The 22389-nt window shown below is 46.4% G+C and overlaps 1 protein-coding gene across 1 annotated transcript in view; it reads right to left on the bottom strand.

The window, feature by feature from the left end:
• Positions 1 to 22389, bottom strand: part of PLPP4 (phospholipid phosphatase 4) — a 120775-nt gene that overhangs the window by 56509 nt on the left and 41877 nt on the right. The window contains exons 2-5 of the mRNA XM_058544133.1: positions 19903 to 20011; positions 9759 to 9849; positions 4943 to 5006; positions 2910 to 3034 (exon numbers count right to left, since the gene is read on the bottom strand). Of these exons, the coding sequence (XP_058400116.1) occupies positions 2910 to 3034; positions 4943 to 5006; positions 9759 to 9849; positions 19903 to 20011 (389 nt within the window). The remainder of the gene's footprint in view (positions 1 to 2909; positions 3035 to 4942; positions 5007 to 9758; positions 9850 to 19902; positions 20012 to 22389) is intronic.

Below are 22389 nucleotides of genomic sequence, written 5' to 3'. Positions count from 1 at the left end.
CGGTTTTTCTAAGTGGATATGGCAGCAAAGCAATCACTGACTGGTCATAAGAAAGAGAAAGAGAGCAAATGAAAACACAACCATCGAAGCCTAGAGGCTGAGCAGGATCCTGTGTCTGCCAAGTAGTGAAAATATGTGACATTTTAAGTAGCATCTTAAGCAAAACATAGTAACAGCCTCTGTCAAGAAGCTTGCTAGCACAGACGGGACATCAGCCGTGCATTTGACAAGGCAGCGGGCGGGCAGGCCTGTCAGAAAAAGCATTTGATGGGGAGGGTGCGCATCTAAAATAAACATTTTCCTGGGGCCTGGCCTCTCATCTCTGTGGTCAGGCAGTCTTCCAGCTTGAGCTAGTCACACGAGACCTATTTCCTTCCCAAGCTCAAATCTAACAGTAGACACCAACTGGCGCTGGTGTCCTCAGCCAACCATTCAAAAGCCAGGATTAAGGGTTTCCCATAGGGTTTCACTTCTTACTGCTTTCAATTTTTGAAGCCCCTTAAAGCTCGGCACCAGTCTTTGGGAGGAAGGAACATGCCCTAAAACAATAGAGAACTTGCGGGACCCTACAAGGGTGGAGACGGAGAGCAGATGAGAGCCAACCCAGGTGAATACTCTTCCAGGTACCTCTAATGCCAGCACAGGAGTCCCTGACAATAAGGAGACTGTAAGTAATACAGCCGGCACCTACAACTCTCCAAAACAGACTCTCGCTTAAAACGTGACTTCAGAGAGGAAAAACAAACCCGGAGAGGAAGTGATTCCAAATGGATGTTCTGCCTTAACCAACAGGAATGACTGAAGCCTAGAAGAACCTTGAGCCCATATCTTAATGCATCGCTGTGCCTCCTGCCACATTAACCTCAGAGGGCATTTTAAAGAAGCACATGCAGCAACGTGCTTTCTCTCGATCTCCCCCACGACTCTAAAGCCAAATCTTTTCCACTAACCAGGACATGTTCGATCTACGTCTCTGTATCTGGTTCCTAGGGCTGCCATAACAAATTACCACAAAGCCGGTTGCTGAAAACAAAAGAAATTTATTCTCTCACAGTTCTGGAGGCCTGAAGTCCACAATCAAGGTGTCAGCAGGGCTATGCTCCCTCTGAAGGCTCTATGGGAGGATCCTTCCTCGCCTCTTCCAGCTTCTGGTGGCTCCAGGTGCTTCTTGGCTTATAGCTGCATCACTCCAATCTCTGCCTCCATCTTCACGTGGCGTTCTCCCCTGTGTCTTAAATATTCCTCTGCCCTTCTCTTATAAAGACATCTGCCATTGGATTTAGGCCCACTGTAAATCCAGGATGACCTCATCTTGAGATCCTTAACTGAATATATCTGCAAAGACCTTTTTCCAAGTAAGGTCACATTCACAGGTTCCCTGGACTAAGACTGGAACACATCTTTCAGGGGGCCACTGTTCAACCCACTATAGTTTCCAACAGACTAGAGGAGAAAATGAGTTATTTATTTAAATGGAAGTGGACTGTAAATACTTCATTGTATTTAATCACCAAAAGCCCCAAGACACTATCATGTTAGAGGCTGGCAAGAAGGTCAGCTAAGCGTCCTTGAATGAGTTAATGAGTCTAAGCCTCACTGTCCCTGTGTATAAAATGGGGACAACTTGGCCTGGCAGGGCTGTTATGCAGGTTGACAGCGATTCACTTACAGTGCCTGGCACCCCAATATGTTGTTGACAGGTCCTAGTCTCCAATGACTCTGAACAAAATGTCCAGCAACCACTCCGCAGGAAAGGGCCTCCAGTTATTCCTTGATCCAGCCACTATCTGGGTGTGTCTCAGGTATTTAGGGAAAAAACAGAAAAGACTAAGGTACCAGGCTTGCCAAGGGTAAATAATGCTAGGCCTGTGGGGAATCAAGGACTTCGGATCATGAGAACAGCCTGTCCTCTCCCAAGCAGTCACCTGGGGCCCGAGTTCTTCTCCAATTATCCTAGAATCACTCACCCAAATATACATTCTGCCACTGCCTGTGGACTCCCAACAGCTGTCACAGTGCCTGGCACCTAAGTCATTTGATACACATTGATGAAATGAAGGAAGACATGAGCCAGGATACTCTGGAAACCTCAGCTCTGGTAATAAACAATAATATGGGTAACTACTGTTTATTTAAGGCAGTATACTAAGTACTTTACATATATTGAGTGGATTAAATAAGATAATGCACCTAAACATTTTGACATGGCGGATGTTCCAGGAAAGTCAATGATCACCATCACTTATCGCAACCCTCATCCAACCAACCATGGAGCATCATCATCCCATTTCACACGGCAGGAGCTGAGGCACAGAGATTAAGTCACAGAGCTAACACCTGTCAGAGCCAGGATTTGTCACACTTCAAAGACCTGTGTTCTTTCCACTACATATACTGCACCTGATTCATTTTGTTTAGTCTTTGCTTTAAGGCCAGTCCCAGCCCACATATCTGCAATCAGACTATATATTGGGTGTGTGTGTGTATGTATATATATACATATATGCTACATATTGGTATACACACACACACGCACACAATATCTTCACTGAAGGAATAAACTAGAGAGAACACTGAGCTGAAAAGCAGAAGGTCTCAGGGAACATGATAAATTCCCTTGTGCTGTCAAGTTCCGAAATCATACAGCCGGAGGGTAAAGTGTCACATGTTACACTCTGCTGAGCTCAGAAAAGCAACACACACAATGTTTTATAAACTCCAGAGTCTCATCTGCAGGCTTATTACTTCCTGTCGAATATCTTGTTTCTAAGTCAACCACCCCACAGTGAAGAAAATGAATTGTGCTCAACACTCATACACCAACACTTTTCTCTCCGCCTAAACGCACAAAGAAAGTGATCAGGAAACATGACCAGGGAATTAAAGAGTGTCCCCACCACTGAACTTACAGGAGGAATGGATGCTGGGGAAGCTTTTGCGGCCCTCGGACACCAGATCAGGGTCACCTGTGCAGTGCATTTCCGAGTTCATCACTCCATCTGGAAAGCAGCGGTAAAAGAAATCGGGGCGAGGTCTACAAAAGACACCATGGACATTTTCAATATAAAATGCTGCCATCACAAACGAACCCCAAGCTGACCCCCACCAGTCCCTGCTGCCCCCAGCTCCTTCTTCTACCGTTAACACCGGACCTCCCCATGCAGCGCTCTAGACACGGTGGTCTTGGGAAAGGCTCAGGCTTTCAGCAAGATCTGAATTGGAACTCCCACTCTGCCACTTACTATTTTTATGACCTTAGGAAGGTCACGTAGCCTCCCCCACCCTCAGTTTCCAAATCTGTAGAAGGGGCAGCTCAATACCCACCCAAAGGTTAAGTCCTGGGGGTTACATGACATGACGTATAGGAGGCACCTAAACATGGCGCCAGTGGAGTGAAAGGTAGTTCCTGCCTCTATCTATGGCTCCACCATTCAGAGGCTGCTCCCGGGATCCAAGACTCCAGGCTCCTCAAGTCCCTGTATCTCGAATTTGGATGGCCAATGGCCCTTCTCAAATAGCAGGTCACACTTAACCTCACTCAAGTCTGAAAACTCAACCCCGTGATACAGAACACACGGTCTCCCAGGCTGGCTTCTCTGATCCGGGTCGTGGGAGAGAGACCTCTCCAGGGAAGCGGGGTGGAAGGTGGCCCAGAAGTCGAGCCTCCTGCCACAATCACAGCTAACATTTATGTCAGCTTGGAACTTCCTTATTTTACAGATGCGAAAACGAAGGCTTAGAAAGACGACACTCCTACCCAAGGTCACACACAACCACTCAGTGGCAAAGACAAGCTCTGAGGCCCAGGAATTGGATTCTTGCACCAACACACTTCACCCCATGCTTTTCCGCCTCACTTAAGTGAGGATTCTCAGATGTGTGACGGTCGATCATTTCACGTTAATTCAACTAATATTTGCTGAATCTCTGCCATGAGCAAAGCTTTGCTAATGCTGTAAACACAGGGCCCCTTTCCTGCACGTATCGGTCACAGTTCACACACACTGACTCAGTGGTCCTCCCAGGTTTGGGATCTAGGCCCAATAACAATCTATCAATATCTCTAACATATCAATAATCAATATGAATAATCTATCAGAACTGGTGGTGTGCTTCCCTCTCCAACTCGCCTAATGTTTCTCCAAGTGTGGCTATTCCCCTACTGAACCAGAACCTCAGCATGGACAAGGCCTGAGAATCAGCATTTTATCAGGGCCCCACAGCAGCTCTAAGCACAGGAAGTTGGACAAACCCTGCAGCACCAGTTCTTGTACCGCCTGAATTGTAACCATCCTCTGCCCGCTCGGTGCCCGACCAGCACCCCGCCCCAGCAGACAATCAGGAAATGCTGAGGTTCTGAGAGGGGCGCTAACCTGTCCAAGGCCAACAGCTAGTCAGGGCCAAAGTCAGGTCTCAAACTCAGGTCTTTTGACTGTTCATCTTTATAGAGACTAGCTCATTTCCAGAGCAGTCGGGGGAGAAAGCAAGATAAATGGAGAACAGAAATTATTTCCCAGGGGGTGGTGAGAGAAATGCGCCATAAGCCAAAACTCAATTGCCAATTCATACTTCTTATCCTGAAGAGTATAATAAATAAGTAACCTTATTTATTTTTTGGAGGCCAAAAACGACAAGTGAGCAGGTGTCTGGGGAGGCCCTGGGATAGCAGTGGATGGAACGAGAAATGCCAGCAGTGGGCTTTGACCCACAGGAAAGTATGGTCAGTGGATATTTCTTTACTATTGATCTGCTTTCTGAAATAGTGATTTGTAGTTTAAAGGAGAGGAGAGATATGTGCTGAGGACAGAAATCTCAAAAAGACAACAATTTAAGGGAAAACCAGAAGAGCTCAAATCTGTCCCATCCAGTGGCCTGTGGCTAAGGTTCCCACATAGATGACCTTGAGTGTCTAAGTCACCACTCATTTCTTTTTGGAACTTACCTGCCCACTATTAATTTAATAGTGTTTGTGCAGACTCCATTCAAAGCCAGAGCCAAGGACACCGCTACAAAACAAAACCAAGAGAGAAAATAACCAGCTGGCTCTCAAATTAAAATCATCATCATCATTACTGTTACATCATAACACTATTTTATTTATGACCATAGAAATATGAATCAATACTTTAAAAAACAGAGGGACGTTTGGGTGGCTAGGGTAAAATATAATTAGGATAGGACTTTGGGGAGTGACTCATAAAATTCCAAGCCTCTATGACATAAAATTTATCTCTCCTCCTTGACTGAAATTTTCAGTATCACAGAGGAGCCCATCTATCATGTTCTGGCCTGATATGAACAGATTTAATACCACAGCATGTAGAATTTCTTTTATTTGTAGCAAAAAACATAACTTTTTAATTTCTTTCTGGCAAACTTCTCAGATATAATTCTAATCAGAGCAGCTGCTGGAGTCCTAGTGTGGAGCAGAATATTCCACTTGGAAATTGTCTCCTCGTTGACCCATCACCCACTGACAGCTGTCCATCTGTTATCAAACAAATCATCGTTCCTGAGAAGGTGAAGAGTCCCAGCACCTCACTGGGTTTTGAGACGGTTTGTCTAGGTGATGCTTTTTGCCACCAAAACAGTAGGAACTAGTGGAATACATTATTTTAAAATATATAGCATGGGGACTTTCTCCAAGTGGTTTGGAAGGACTTTGCGAGATGAAGTACAGATCGTCCAGAGGATGCAGGTGACATGAGTCACAGAGCTTTCCCTGCAAGGACCTCACACCCCTCTCCCCTGTTTATCAAGACTGCACAAAAGGCAAGTCAATGTGATGGGAGGTCAAACGTTTTGTACAAGCAATAAAAACCTATTGATACCCCAATCCATTGCTTTGCTGAATAATAAAGCATGTGAGATACCATTTCCCTTCCGCAAATATTAACTGTTCGATACCAGCTGAGATTTATGTAAGAAAACAGCAGTGGAGGGACATTTTCAGGAAGGAGCTGCCTAGAGCAATTCATGCTCATCAAGGGAGACAGATGTGTTGCTCTACAAGCGGAAAGTACCATGGAACGGCTAACATGGTCACCAAGGGCTCAGACTAGAGATGGAGACGAAACCCACCTGCTTTTACCAAGTCGTGGGAAGCAGAGAGAATGGGAGGGACCAGTTCAAATGAACACCTCTGTGAAAGGGAAACTAATCGCCTAAGTGTGAGATGGGGAACGACTGGCCATATCTGAGTGTGGAGCAAAGGAGGGATGGGCCACCGGGGTGGAGGCAGAGCATGAGTCAGCAGCATGGCACGGCCACTGAAACACCAAGCATGCAGCTGGGATGTATAGATGGGAACTGAGCGTGAGGGAACTCAGAGAGATCCTCTGATTACATTTTGCATGCACAGACCCTTCCTTCCTAAAATGCTGGCTTCCCTTCTCTCTTGCAAGCTCAGAGCATTGCTTAGAGGTCTCCTTTGCAGAGGGGAGGGGAAATTTCCTGGGCTGTCTTCACTGCTGTATTCTCCACCGAAGCCATGGCAATTAACAGGCTGTGGGATCACCCTGAAATGACTGGGGTCTTTTCCTGTTAGGGCTGGTCCAGCGGGCTCACTGCTGTGTTTTCCCAAATGGGCTGGGCTCCTTCTTATTCTGGTCCTAGCATGGCCTTAGCAGAAAGGAGGTCTCTGGGAACGAGCATCACTAGCTGATCTCCCAGTGCCCTTGGGGACTTCACAGACTGCTACATCGACCCAGAACACCCTACAGGTCCCCAACCTCTGCACCGGCTGGGCTTACTGCAGCACAGAGCAGTTCTTTGAAAAGCTTCAAGTGGCTGAGCTAGAAAAAGTGTGGATGTGATGTAACCACCAACAGCTGGCAACTTCACTCTCTGATCCAAAAGCCTGAAGGGGACAGAAAATAGTGGGGATCTGGAGTGACAATATTTATGGTGGAAGTCATCTCAGCATTCTGGAAGTAAACGGAACCAATTATTATTTTCATCTGAATAGCACAACCCCAGGGGACTAATATGGGGGCCTCTCACTGATACCAAAGAGAAGACTGGGCTGAGATCAGATGCATGAGAGGCTGGCTGAGCAGGAAATGAATGGCCAATCAGGAGTGTTTGGTGATTAACAATAACTCAGGGGGTCTCGTTCATAAGGGCTGTGTTTACAGCATCCACAGCACTGCGGGTTTGCGAAAAGAGTCAGAAAGACAGAACAGACTGCGTCTGATAGAGAAATTCAAAGCAATGTGTCTTGTGACCCGGCCTGCAAGTGGCCTGTAGTGAGGACACTACTGCTCATAAACATCCCATGGGATTAGAGGGCTTTTGTTGTTACTTTGTTGGGATTCAGCATTGCAGCACTCCCCTAACAGGGTTCTCTATTGTACAGACCTGGCTGTTCTGCAGCCTAAATCTCTGAAAGCCTGACACTGCGTGTGCCAAGCCTCACCCCTCTCGTCCAACAGCAGATGCACAAAGGTAGCTGATATGGACATGCAGACAAGGGAAGATCTTGGGGTCCAGGTCTGCTGAAGATGCCTGAGTAAAGAAGGGACCCAAGCACTAAGCCACTCTCACTGAGAAAGTCCTGAATTCCAGACACCATTGGAAACCAGAGACACCTGGTTTTCTGTCCTTGGTTTTTCAAGATTACTCCCTCATCCCTACTTCCAAGGCTTCCTAAAAGCAGCGATTTAAAAAAAAAAAAAAAAAACTTTGTACAACAGGAGGCTCTTCATCATTTTTACAGGGCAGGCTCTCATTTATTTAGGCAACAGAACATCCAGTAACTCCGCCTTCTCTGTCAACGTATAGGAGGCAGGGCATGGTGTACAATTTTGAAATGTCACCCTAAGGGAGATTTAGCTGAGAATGAAAAGGTCTAGAGAAAGTAACTATGAGCTACTTACTGCCATAACAACAGCCCGACTCCAAAAGCCGGCAGTAAATTATAACCATAACCATAAAAGACAGTTCTTATCACAGTCACATATCTTGGGACTCCATGCCAGGGGAGCAACTAGAATAAAAAGTGAGGCAAAGAGATTTCCACGTCAATTGAGAGGGTGCCCAACAGGACATTTTGGGGACCACAGTGATAACTGTGCAAACACTGCCCTGGCTGCTTGAGCCATGCGTGGAGGGCACCTATGCCCTTCTTGGAAAAACTGTCCTTTCCACAGTCTCAGCTGAGGAGCCTTAGACCATGTGACTGCCACACCCCCCAAACCACAGATGAGCAGCCTGGGGTACACACCTGACTTCAGGGAGGGCATCTACAGGCTGAGCAGAGACTCATGACTTTTGTGTCCAGGCTTGAGAAATGAGCTGAGCCAGAGTCTCTGTCTGGGAAGTCTGGACCACGAGATGCAGGGCAACTTGGTGGTGGCGCTGGAGCTGAACGGTCATACAGGTATGGAGCAGGAACACACACCACGCAAGCCCAAAGGCAGAGGGCAGCAGAAACGACAGGAGAGTGAGGCAGGGAGTGTGAGGAAATGAGGGAAGGCACACTAGAGAGAGGAGCAGCCATGAGCTGAGAGGGGTTCTCCACCCTGGTGGCCCGCCTCCCTATTCCAGCCCCCAGGAGCCTCCTCTCTCCTTTTCCCCTACCTTGGATGCCAGTGCGATTGCTTGTTATAAGCCTCTAACTAAACCTCTAATTTATCTGAGCTAACTGGAAAGGGATTCTGTTCTTTCCAACTAGACAGAGCCTAACGAAAGCCTCGTTAGGTAAGAAATGTTTCCCGTCCTGCTTCAAAGCAGAAAGCCTTTTTACTACTCTGCCCACCCTAGCTTTCGCCCTCAGCCTCACTCCCTCACCAATAAAAAGGAGGATCATACTGTGCTACATTCTCATTTCCTCACACCCCAATAATTAACAAACATGCTCTTTAGTGAGGAATCTCGTATTTCCAGATTTACTGCTTAACTGAATGGTAAGTCCATACCACACACCAACAATACAGTTTGTGTGAAGGTTTAGGTAACTTTTATGTGCAATGTCAAAAAATAAGCCTGATTCAGTTTTCCTAATAATCAAAAGGCTGAAAACCTGCCTCCTGGGTAGTTTATTTTGGTTGCTAAACAAGCCAAATAGCTTTGGCTACCTCTTAACGCCGTCATTTACTCAGCCATTTGATTAATGAGCATATCAGAAAAATAGGTTTATTTCAAAAATGTCAAACTCATATCACATGCAGATGGCTTAGCTTGGGAGGAATTGATAACAATGGCGTTATAATCAATGGCAAAGATTCTAGCACTCTTGACACGATAACAATTGCTTAACTGCAAAAATGTCCCCAAACAGCAGGTGAGTTATGGAGCTTGCTTCCAATTTCCATTTTATTTTACACAGGCTTTTGCCGATTTTTGCCTCTAGCCAATGATGATTGGACAAGGAGTCTGTGATTGATTTCTGAATTGCCTGTAATGTGGGCCTATTAGCCACCAGTGTGGGTCCGGACAGTTAGCGGTGACAAAGTTTCAGATTTGTGTTGCCTTACCGCCAGGAGCTACTCTGCCTCTGAGCCTGAGCAGCACAGATCTCTCCTGTGGCTACAGCACAGATGTTCACATTCAGCACAAAGGACAGCGACAATGGGCTACCACTGAAGATAAGGCGCCTATCTATGCATTGATGCATCTTAGGGCTTAAAGTTTCTTATTTCTCCCAAGCTTAATTTGACCAAGAGAAAAATCAGTTGGGTGCAACTGAGATTTTTAAAATCTAGTGATCTAATTAAGTTCAGCCCCATCCCCTAAAGCAAGAACTGTGAATACTCTACCTAAGAAGGCTTCCTTAATTTCAGTCTTGTCTGTTCGCCGGATAATTTTCACCACACAAATAACAGCCAGGGGTGTGAGGAAAGAAATTGCCTGGAAGAAATAACAAATAATCCCTTATGAGGATAGCAGTTTGCTATCAGAGGGCTGACTGATCATTAGTTCCAGTTAGCTTCATTTAGACTCACTAGTTGAATGATCTTACTGAACTCTTGACCTCAAACAAAGGAGGATTTATCTCTATACTTATAGACTCCTCAGACTTGAAAAATTGGAGGTCTGAGTGTGGGTTATAATTGATTTGTAATTGCTGGGAGCCACGTTGAAAGTGGTGGCTTTTTAAACAGAAAAGAATAGTCTACAATTATGATGACTCATCTTTGCCAGTAACCCCCGTCATGTTCCCCCCTGCAGAAGGGTGGAGGAACACTTGGCCTCCCATGCCCAGCTCTCTGGCAACATGGGAGCACGAGGGACTTGATCACAGCCAATCAATTCATTCTCTTTGGGTGTCCTTTTGCTAAATATTCATTTCCTCTGCAAAGAGGAGGCTAATCCTTCTACATGAAGTCTCTCCTGTTCCCTTCCTCCATCCCCTTTCCTCCCCCACCCAAAGCACACAGATGTGCAATAAGTGATTAATGAATCAAGCTGGTGGGACCTAGATGCAAGCAGCACTCATTACAAAACCCTCGATGAAGCAGGAACTATGCTTAGGTACCACTAGGTACCGGAGTCGCTTAAATCTTCATGGTGACTCTGTGACTATCTTCACCAGGCTCGGGGACTAAATCATGTGCCTAAGGACACACAGCTGGTGAGCGACAAGGCCAGGCTTTGGAGAGCAGGTTTTCTGCCTCCCGTATCTAGTCTTTGTGCAGCGTTTTATAGTCTTGATGCAGCATTTTACAATTAGTAAGTTGTTTTCAACATTCCAACAACCAGGAAAAAGGTATTTATGTTACTTCCTTATGATTATAACGTCTCAGGATAACAATATCAGAAGGGACCAAATATCTCACAAATCCACAACTGACCTCACAGACGGTAGTGAGGGGGTGGGGTGTGACAACTATCAACGAATAGCATGCACGTTTTTGGAAATCTCCACCTGTGTTCTAATGTGATGTGACTTTTTGGAAAGGAGCTTCCTAATAGGACTAAGGCATGGCTAGAAGATACTTTTATAACATCAAAATTCATCCAAACGAACACAATCTTTCAAAATATCTGAAGATGCCCTACACACTTGCTACAACCAGACTGCAAGAGGTCAGAACATCTCAGGGACTCCTCTTTGGGAACCGTCTTCAGAGATAGTTCATGAGACATGAGAAAAACCCTTTCCTTACTGGTGGTTTCTTTCTGACTACAAATGGTAGTAAGCTTGATAAGCCTCATTATCAACCATGGCCCTGAATGACTTGGCTAAACAAACAAGTCTTATCACCATGGAAGGTGTTCAGAAGAATGTGGCACAGCTATGACAGAAGATTCAGAACTTAAGCAGAGGAGCAGAGAATTTCCCCAGGGGCAACTCAAAGAGACATGCTCACTCATGAATTAATAGTTCCAGTAAGTCTGAAAGTTTCCCAAAGTGCCTGGGTGGCTCTCACACCTGATTGACTGCAGGGCTTGTTACAATGCTGAGTTCCTCAAATACACTTACAGGACAGGTCTAGGAATCTGCATTTTGTAACAAGCATCTCAAATGATACTGATGCTCATGACTGAGAAACACTGCATCAGAGTTTTGACTCACACATTCAGTGTTTAAAGAGTGATGACTGAAGCCCTTGCTTCCTTAAGTCCAAAGTCACAGTCAAGTTGAAGAATCCTAAGCTCCCTGTTTCCTCTCATTTTAGGCACCATACCAGGCCACACACTCCCAATACAATAAGGCAACTCACTGAACAGCGAACAGAGCTGCAATGACCCCACTGACAGTCAAACCTGAAATATGGGAACAACATAGAACTGAAGAAAACCTTCCAAGACAATCCCAGATGACACACTCTAAGGTTAGACAGAAATACAACCCCAGAAAAAATATGAGTTGGGAAGACTTTCTCCCCGCGGGCTCCAAAGGCTGCCTACAGGAGATTCGGAGAAGGAATGCGCAATGGAAAGAGATGGAAACACCACACAGAAGACCACAGCTCCAAGCCCAGGAGTGGGAGCTGGAGAAGGCCTGAGAGCTGCCCAGGGGCTCCAGGCTCGTGGCCTGATGGCCAAGGGGGTCTCTCTTAGCTCTGCTCCCTCCTCAGCTCTCCTGCTCCTAATTAGATGCCCGCCCTGAATTGTCCAACCAGACTGTTAATTTAACCCGTTTTACGACTTTCCTAGGTAGATGTCTGTTCTCGAGAACCAGTGGCCAACTTCTCCCTGGGCCAATGCTGAGCACCCACCCACGAGGGGCCAGGGCTCCCCACCTCATGAGCTTCACAGGTAAGGGAAGGAAAGCAGCTGTGAGACAAAGAGCCACAGCACCCGCCCAGGGGCTGCAACAGAAACGTCTGCGGGTGGCTGTGTGGCGGTCTTTCTCTCCTCCTCTCAGCCTAACGGCATCTGGGCTCCAGGCTCATTTCTTTTTCCCGGAAACGTATCCGCCACATCCACGGGCAGCACAGTCCTCAAATCAGGACAGATAGAGACCTATTTACATTTGTCATCTGCCCCCTTTTTTACAAATATTTTTCAACTGAAAGTTGGAATTGAGAGATGAACCCCAGAAGCCAACACATTAGGAAAACAACTTCCTCCTGGGCAAAAGCATCTCTGAACCCAGTAAGAGGAGTGAAGAGAGATGAAGCGCCCCACTTCCACTCAGCAAACCAGACCTACACCCCTTCCGCGTTCCGACCGAAGCTTCAGAAGCCGCTGTCCTGCAGCCCGAGCCCGTGAGGGAGATGGAGACAGACACAGAGACATGAGGTGGGGAGTGGTCACTTCTACCTCCAAACAGCTGTGGAGACGGAGGACAAAAAGGGGCAAAATTTCCCTTAGTGTTGTTTTCACTTAGGTTAATGTTTCCATGGCTTAAAAAACAAATTGGAAAATCCTGGGTATGAGCCCATTATAAACAGTGAAGGGTTAGTGCTTATTAAATGGAGCCCGAGAGAGACCAGAACAATGAATTCCAGCCAATCACTGCTGCATGATGCGGGAACATACCGCACCCTCTCTGTGCTTGAGTTTTCCTCCCTAGTCCTGAGTACAGGGCTGCTGAATGCACATAGGTAGGTTAGATAGGAAAAGCCAACATATTCTGAGAACTTCCTAAGGACCATGGTCTGTACTAGGCACTTCATGCAAATTAACTCATTCAATCCTCACAGCAACCCTATCGAGTAGGCTCCTTACTTAATAGACAGGAAACTAAGGCACAGAGAGGTTAAGCAACCTGCTGAAAGTCACAGAGCTAATAAGTGGTAAAGTGGGGATATGCACCCAGGCCGTTTAAATCAAGGTCTGCGCTTTTAACCCCAGTGATACAGCAGTTCTCTTCGCAGAAAGTTAGAAGCTTTAATAAAACACGGTGAACACCTTTTCTCTGGAGTTGGAGGAGGAAGTAAGGAGGCTCATTTCCAGGGACCTGGATAAGTCACAGAATGTTCGTGGCAGCTGTCATGGATTAAGCACCTATTGTGTGTCAGGAGCTTTCCGCACATTTGTCTAATCCTCTAACTCCTCTGTGAACATTATTACATGGAAACATTATCCTCCCTGGACAGATAACAACAGCAGAGCTCAGAAAGACAAGTGAACGCACAAGGGCACACAGCTAGTGGGACTGGGACACTCAACCTGGGTGCCATGCTGCCTGGGTAGAGTCCTGAATCGCAGGGATCACGTTGGCCCAACAGCCTCATCTTACAGATGGGGAAACTGAGTCTGAGATAGATCATGTTTTAAAGAATGTTTTGTAAACTACTAATTCGTTGTACAACACAGCACCCACAAATCAAGATAATATATATAAACCATTAAGCAGGATCTGATAGGTGGCTGGTTTTGCGTGATGCTGTTCCACAGGGTGGGAAGCCAGAGCTCTTAGGGGAAAATGTGTGGAACAGGCTCAGATTAAGGAGAGCCAGGTTCAAGCCCAGCTCTGACATTTATCACCTCTGTGACCTTGAGAAGTCCCTTAACCTCTTCACCTTTGAGCCTCAGTTTCCTCACCTATAAAATGGGTATAATAATAATATATGTAGCAAAGTATTGTCACTAGGATATAAATTCATCAATAGTTATTGAATGCTTCTTGTGCACCTCACATTAAGCAAAGTGTGGTAAGTCCATCACCCCCATTTAATACTCTTCACACCCTGGGAGGGGGTGGGGTGTGTTGTTAAAGCCCCCATTTGCAGATAAGGAACAGAGGCACCGAGAGGGTGGATGACTTGCCCAATTCACACAGCAGGAGGAGGCACAGCCAGGAGGTGACCCAAGGCAGTCCCCTCTGGAGCCTGGGCTGACTGCCCCCCACCCAGAGCCTAGCAGAGAGTTCACATCAGCAAATGCTGGTTGTTGGTTACCACTCCATCATTTCCAGGGAAAACTGCTAACACATAACCCTGTGGGGGAAGAGGGAGAATCCCCCTCTGCCCTTTCCCTTAAGGTTCTTATGGCTGGCGAAATAATTAACAAGACAGGTTAGCAGGAGAAAATAATACCAAATTTAATAACATGTATACATGGGAGAAACCAGAGACACTGAGTTTCTCAACACAATAGCAGAAATTCTCGTCTTAAATACCATCTTCATCGTTTCTTATGGCTGAGTAGTATTCCATTGTGTATATATACCACATCGTCTTTATCCATTCATCCCTTAATGGACACTTAGGTTGTGAAATCCAGCCATTTGTGACAACATGGATGGACATTGAGGGTATTATGCAAAGTGAAATAAGTCAGAGGGAGAAGGTCAAATACCGTATGATTTCCTTCATTAAGTAGTAGATAATAACAACAATAACAAACACATAGAGACAGAGATTGGATTGGTGGTTACCAGAGGGGAAGGGGGGAGAGAGGAGGGCGAAAGGGATAATTCGGCACATGTGTGTGGTGATTGGTTGTAATTAGTATTTGGGTGGTGAACATGATGTAATCTATGCAGAAATAGAAGTATAATGATGTACACCTGAAATTTATACAATGTTATAAACCAATGTTACTGCAATAAACAAAAACAAAAACAAACAAACAAAAAAAATAATACTATCTTCAGCTAAAGACAAAGGAGGATGTTGGGGGTGGGGGGAGTCAGTTACAGGAGATTACCACTAAAGCACAGTAAACAAGAGTAAGGTTATTATGCAGATTTAAGGCCTCACCTTCCACATTGATAAGTTTCTAGAAATGAGGTCATCCCCCCTCTTCCCAATACAGAGAGGGAGATACCGTTACAAATGGAGGTTTCCCTTATAAATGTAAATGTTTGTCTGGCAACTCCCTGCAGGGCCATCTAGAGAATGTGGCCAGAGAGACAGAATTTTTGATAAGATCGGCTTGTTGGTGCCTTTCCTATTGTAACATCTATTTTACCTTATATTACAGCCATCAGATAGTAACTCCTTCCTGGAACAGATCTTCTATGTCAAATTCTTTAGGCAGTTAGTGGGGGAGGTCAAATGTCCATCAGAGAAAACAATCAAGGTAAAGAGATATATTTCAGGGTGGCCAAATGTTGATCTCCCACAATCCAAACCAGTAAAGGTGTACCTGGATCCTGTGCCCAGACACATGGGAATAAAGCGTTTTCAGCTCAGCTCATCTGTGCCCTTAGGTCTCAGCAGCAGGCACCTTTGAGGGCAGGGAGGAGGTTGGGGACAAGGAAGAGCCTATTTCTCCCAGGGACATTGCCCACGCCCTACATGACCAACGTCTCTGACAAGGGCCCTGCCTTGTGCATCCACCAATGAAACCAACACAGGGAGTGCCATCACTTCCCAGACATTGGGACACTCAGAAAGTGGGCCACCCCCGGGCGCTGACACATGGCACTGTGCTGCTGGCATGCTCCTGGGAATGGACAAAGTGGGGAGCAGTGTGTGTGACGGGAAGGGCATGGGTGTGCCCAGAACTTTTCACAACCGAAGGGGACCCAAACCAGGGCACTGGATGTGAGAATGTTAGCCAGACAAGAGCCTGTCCCTGGGCCTCATTCACATCAGACCAAACAGTGGGCCCAAGGTGCCTTAATTTCCGGCATTTGACAGAAAAGTATGCCGCAGAGTGATTATGAAGACGACTCAGACATGCAGACACCTGGAAAAGGGCCTGCTGTGGGTAAACAATTACAGCCCGTCACGAAGAGAGAGCTGCCGAAGACTTCTCAAAAGAGTCTAGAAATTAAACTGTCTATCACAAGCCAGCTTTGTCTTTTTTCCTTCCCTTCTCCCAGCAAATTGACTTTATTTCTGCCTTCCTTAGAAGCATCCTATTCCACAATAGGAAACCCTGTTACCAAGTCAACACTATATCAGTAATGTTCTACGAAAATAAATCTTCTGGACATATCATGGCCAGAGCAAAAAGAGACCAGGGCAAAGGATAGGTCTTGGGTAGATTTTTTCTAAAGTCACAGAAAGAAACTGGGGAACACCTGCTATTCCTTTGGTTCCCTACTTGAGTCTTGCTGTTCTTCAAGGGCTTTCCTGTGATACTGAATCATCCAACTCTGATTCATGTCTGGGTCCCCCACCAGACTAGAAACCACAGCTTATTCAGCCTTGCACCTCCACTCTCTGGCACCGTGCTTGGCTCAAGGCAGGTACTTCGTAACTGTCCATTGAATTAAGTAATAATTAATTAACCTGAAGCTGTCCACAATCAATCCCTGCCTCCCTCCACCCCCTTCACCACTCAGATATACCAAACAAGCTCCTATTCAGTGGGCCCACAGGGTCCCTGCTCTCCCATGTCTGTGCCTTTACACACCTGCTCTTCTGCGTGCGACCCACTACTCACCACCTCTGCACATCACCTGAGCCATTACAGCTGAATGGCTCCGTGAGGGTCTGCACTCTGGCAGCTGGCATTCAGATCCTGGTCCAGCCACTCATGATTGTACAACCTTGGATAAATTGTTTAATCTCCTAACAGTTTCATTTCCTCCACTGGAATTATGGGATTAACGGAAGCGCCCACCTCAAAGGATTCTGAAAAGGATTATCTGAGATGCTGCTTGCAAAGTGATGAGCACAGTTCCCATTCTCAAGAGATGTTGGCTGTTGTTGTTACTACCGTGATGATGATGATGATGATGATGATGATGAAGCTCCCTAAAAGCTTACCTGAGCCTCTCCTCTGCCCTTTTCAGATTCTCTTTTGCATTAGAGTACCATCTCCCCCGAGAGCTTGCAGGGTCCCTGAGGGCATGCCCCAGGCCCCATCTGATCTCCCATCACTGCAGCTCCTCCGGCTTGCCTTCCCCACAGCAGGCTCCTTGAATATACAATAACCACAGCCCAGACTGCACTAAAAAGCCACACCCAGTATGGACTGAGTCTTCCTATATCAAAGTTGGTTTTCAAAGATGCTCTGATAAATGCCACATGCTCAGAAAGGAACCATGCCCTCTTCTGAATAAGGGAACAGCCTTTCATAAAGGCAGCTGATGACTTGGGAACATCCACGAAATGTTAAGTCAAGACTCAGTGCATGTGAAAAGAATTCTCAGCCTGTCTCTCCTGTCTTTCTGGTCAACAGGAAGCCCGAGTCGTCAAGGGAAACAAGCTCTTGAAATCAAACAGTCCAACCACACCCAACTTCCATGTTGACAGACTAGTCACCTCAGCTGACGGTGCCAAAGACAGAAAAAATGTGAGTTAGGGGTTTCCTGGTGATGTTACACCATTTACGCTGCACTTAACTCAATCCCATAACCATTATTCTGACACTTTTTGTGACATTTGACCAAGTGGCTCTTCTAAAAAAAAACACACAGACACACACACACAACTCCAGAGGGCTAAATTCCCAATAAACAAACATCTGGGTTAATAGCAGCTGCCTTTAAAATACACTCCGGTTAGAATTTATAAAGTTTGCCTCTAGATTAAAACATTCCAACCAAAAGTAAAAGAGACCGCAGGATTTTGTTTATTCACTAAATAATGAAATTTGAGCTTTCTAAGGAAGCGAAGCTATTTTAAAAAAACAGTGAAAATATATGTTCTATTACAAATTCTTCTATAAACACCTGAAGGTTTTAAAGGATCAAAAGCAGACAAATGATATCTTATATTAAACTCCTAATAAAACCCAGGAGAACAAATCTAATTTATGTGGTAACAAAGTATTTTTCATCCTTATGTTACAAGTATTCTTCTAAATTTATTTACTGCTTTCCTTGCGTTATTATGGAATCACACTAACCTCGCGGCCAAATGAATGAAATTCATCAACTACTATTAACAAAACAAAAGGTTGAACTTATTTCATGAGGAAATTAGAGGGTATGAATCAGGATTTGTGGCTGAATACCCTTCTATTCTCTGGAATCCCAGCTCTGAATGACTCCTTTACTGCCTCCCTCCCTCCCCTGCCAACATGCAAATTGCTCCATCCGATTTGTGTCTGCAGCCAGAATATTTGTGGCATTTGTATCTAGACTCAGAACAATCCATTCTTCATAAATCTAGGACACGGCCACAGATTTCTCACCATATCCCATATGAACATTCATCTCCAAATTGTGTTTTACGGCACACGAGATGTGAAATCTTTGAAGAATGGGGATAAGTGAAAAATACAAGCTTCCCCCTATTAAAACCATGGAGCAAACTAGTTAGACACACATTAGTTCCTTTATTTCTAGGATTTATATAAGATTTAAGTTAGAGCAGAAATGGAAAAAGCCTGATTTTAATACTCAACTGTTATGTAATGCCCTACTCACAAACACCCTAATTTTTCAACTCCCCTGAGATTTACAAAAATCCAGTTTATTTTCCAGCAGAAAAGTAATTATTAAAAAGCAATTAAAATAATACTTGAATGCTCATGTACTGTTCTGGGCATTTCAGGATGTTTGAAGACACAAAGATCTTTCCAATCATCTCTAATTAACAAGATTTCCTTCATAAAATCAGAGGGCTTGCTTTCAAAATGCAAATATATTCCTCATGTGCTCTGTGAAAGCTCTGGAACAACCACTTAAGTTCCCAGAGGCAGGAGACACAATAGCTGGTCAACAAGAATAACCTTTGAGCTACGAGGTTGCCCATCCAAAAGCTACATTATTGTTCTATAACAAAAGGGAGTTTACATATTTCCTCTGCTACAGAAAGGCCTTATGGCAATTCTCCAGGAGTCAATTAGCATCAGCAAGGAGTCCTGGACACTTGGCTCCCATACAGGGCAGCCTCTTGGCTAAGAGTGGGGCTCAGAGCTGGCTGCCTGCATGTGACTCCAGACTCTAGCTTTGCGGCTTTGGGCAAGTTCCCTCATCTCTCTAGGATGCAGCTCTGCACCTGCAAAATGTAGACAAAAATGACAACTTCCTCACTGGGATGCTGGGTGGGACTAAATCAGGTAAGCCTTTCTTAAGCTCTCAGCAAAGTGCCCGGCACACAGGAAGTGAAGTGTGAAAGGTAGTAATTGCCAGGGGGTAGGGTGAAGAGGTAAAAATAATCCCAATACATCCTCCAGCTACTGAGGTGCTTGCCCATTTATTCTAGAAGCAGAGACGTGAGACACTATCCAGGGGTTGAGTCATACGGTGGTCTCATCAGTGCTCACCAACTGAGCAGCTAAAACCAGAAAAGTGGTTAACAGAACTATCTACGGTGCCTGAGTTTGGCAAAACCGAGGCTTATCCTAAAAGGAGATGGAGCAGGAAGATCTGTTCGCTCATTCCAGTCTTCTTTTACTGTAAATATTTGGAGACAACTTGGCAGAGCTCAGGGAAGCAGGTCCCTTCTGTTTCCAAAGTGTCGGCAATTACCACTTCCCACGTGACCAAGCAGCGCCCACCATGATCTGAAACCGGATTTTAATTCCATGGGCCGCTCACCTTCTCCTTCTTCCAGGCTGCTCGCTGTCTTCAGCAGGGGTTAGAAAAGCAGAAATGAAAACCCATTTGGTTCATACTTGGGAGAGTGGTCCAGTCAGCCGTGAAATCATGGTACTTACAAACATGAGGCGGGTAGGTATGTTGTCTGACTGCACGAGAGGATTTTTATAGAGCCAGATCTCTTCCGGCTGGATGACTCTCTGGAATGGATCCAAAAACTCCGTAAAACTGAAACAAAACAAAGAAAGAGGCATGAGGGCTGAGCACAAGGCAGTTGCCCATAGTTCCCAAGACAGCTGTTCCTGCAAGCCCTCAGGTGGAGAATCAGCCCTCTGCCGAAGAGGAGGACAAAGGCTGTCCCTGCCGATGGTTCTCAGCCAGGTCCAACTGGGAAAGATCCAGAGAATTACTGAGACTTTGTAGGATCTTCTGTCACCACTTGCCAGCAAGGACCAATTCTGGGCATGAGAGAAGAGCTGTGAGGCTAACATACAAAGATCCTAAGAACTTGGGGCTCCAAAGTGAACTGGACGCTAAAGTGCAGAATGCTGGCTCAGACTGGGGCCAGGCAGGGCCAGCAGCACGGTGTCTGGGAACGAAATGGGCTTGAGTTGGAGCAAAGGTGAGGGAGGAGCTGGCAGCACTGGGAAAAGAACTGGCCTGTTCTCGCCTCCATGTTACCTGGACAGCGCCCTGCCACCCTCGCCACCACTAGGGGGCGGAGGGAGAAAGAAAAGCTTCCAAGAGAAGAGGGAAGATTGGGACGGGAGAGACATGCAGAGGAGAGGAGGACGGAAGGGAAAAGGGGAAGGAGGTACATTCTGGGGCTGCTGCCAAGAAACCAAAGAGCTTTAAGCATCCAACTCCTCATCTCGCCACCTTCCCGACCCCTCTCACACCCTGGGAACCCCCAACACCCAGGCAGATGAAAAGCAATCACCATGAAGAGAAAAACTGGGGGAGGGCGACAGAGACCACAGGGATGTGGTTTGCTTTGTCAGCTCGCAGCCAACAGGCCACCTCCCAGCTCTCCAGCCCAATTCTCCATGGGCTGCAGTCAGTTCAGAATGGCTAGAGATGTGGCTGGAGACACCAAGGGGCCAGGTGACTCGGGGCTTGAGGGAACGAATTGAGAGAAGGCAAGGGGGCCAGGTGAAGGAATGTGGCTTTTGAGCCAATGAGGGATTCCGCAGAGAAGAGTGAGATGAGATTTCCAGTTCAAGGTAGTGGTGAAGATGGGGAACTGGAACAGAGAAGGCAAGGTGGAGACAGTTAGGGGGTTATGGCAGCTGTCCCATCAAGAGACGCCTGCAGAGTGAAGAAAGGGGCAGGACAGGATGGAAGAACATGCAGGTGGGAGGTGAGGGTGGGCAAAGCTGATTCTAAGGCTCTGCCTTGGGCTTCCAGGAAAAGGGATGCCATTAACCAAGATGAGGAGCAGGGGGATTGGGATTGGGAGGATGAAGAGGAGGAGGCCAACTGTCTCCTCCTCCAGGAAACCATCCAGGGGCACCAGCAGCCCTGGTTTGCCCAGGATTCTCCCAGTTTTAGCACTGCAAGTCCTGTGTCCCAGGAAACCCCGCAGTCCTGGGCAAACTGGATGGTGGGTCATCCTAAAGTCGTCTCACCCCTGGATAAAACCAGGAGTCTCACAGCCTTGGGTTCTAGTCTAGACTCGAGACTTTATATGACCGTCAGCTGTTTGCACGTCCAGCTACACTGTGAGGGTGTGGAGGGCAGGGGCCACTCCAGGGCTGTGTCCTCAGAGCCCAGCAGGATGGGACTCTCAGTGACTGCAGAATTTGATGTCTATTTGGGATTCTGAACAGCTGCCACAGAAAGTATTCCCAATTTGATCAGCCTCACACTGAATTCTATCATGTGTCTAAAGGGACCTAAAATTCAACCTTTTCTCTCTATATACAGGTCTCTCCCTCCTTCCTTCCCTCTTTACCTCCCTTCCTACTTTCTCCTCCTCCTACCTCTCTCTCTCTCCCTCTCCCTGCCCTCCATCTCCCTCTCTCTTTCCTCCCTCCATCTCTCCATCCCTCTTTTTCTCTCTCGCTCTCCTCTTACTGAGGTTGAAGTCCTAAAATTCCGTCATGTATTTATGTAATTTCCAGAAGCAAGTGGTGCCGGTCCGTGACTGTTCTGCTCAGCACTGTGCCTGGTGCCTCTGCCAGGCACATGAGAGTCACTTGGGAAACATTTATTGGATGATTGAATGAACCCATGCAATGCCAGCATCGCAGACCCAGCCAACTCTCCACCAGCCCTGAATCTGGAACATTCCTGTTGTGGGATCTTACTGTAAGTGTGCTGAGATCCCTTCACTGGTACGCAAGTGACTTCTGCTAAGGGCCCTCAAAACCTCCTCCAAAACGAGGCCTGGGGAGCGCGCTGCCTGGGCAGTGGGCAACCTGCTCTCTGCCCTGGCTCTGCCATTAAGCTGCTCTGTGCCTCGGAACAAGCCTCTCCCCCTCACTGGGCCTCAGTGTCCTCACCAGCAACGTGGGAGGTTCGACTAAGTCAGAGGCATCAACTGAGATGGATCAGAAGCATTTGGAGAGCACCCCACCCCAGACCTACAGTCTCGGTATGGACAG

Source organism: Diceros bicornis, chromosome 6 (genome assembly GCF_020826845.1).
Source record: "Diceros bicornis minor isolate mBicDic1 chromosome 6, mDicBic1.mat.cur, whole genome shotgun sequence".
In the NCBI taxonomy this organism is placed as follows: Eukaryota; Metazoa; Chordata; class Mammalia; order Perissodactyla; family Rhinocerotidae; genus Diceros; species Diceros bicornis.
Note: the sequence above shows the minus strand (reverse complement) of the source record. Positions and strands in the feature narration are given on the sequence as shown.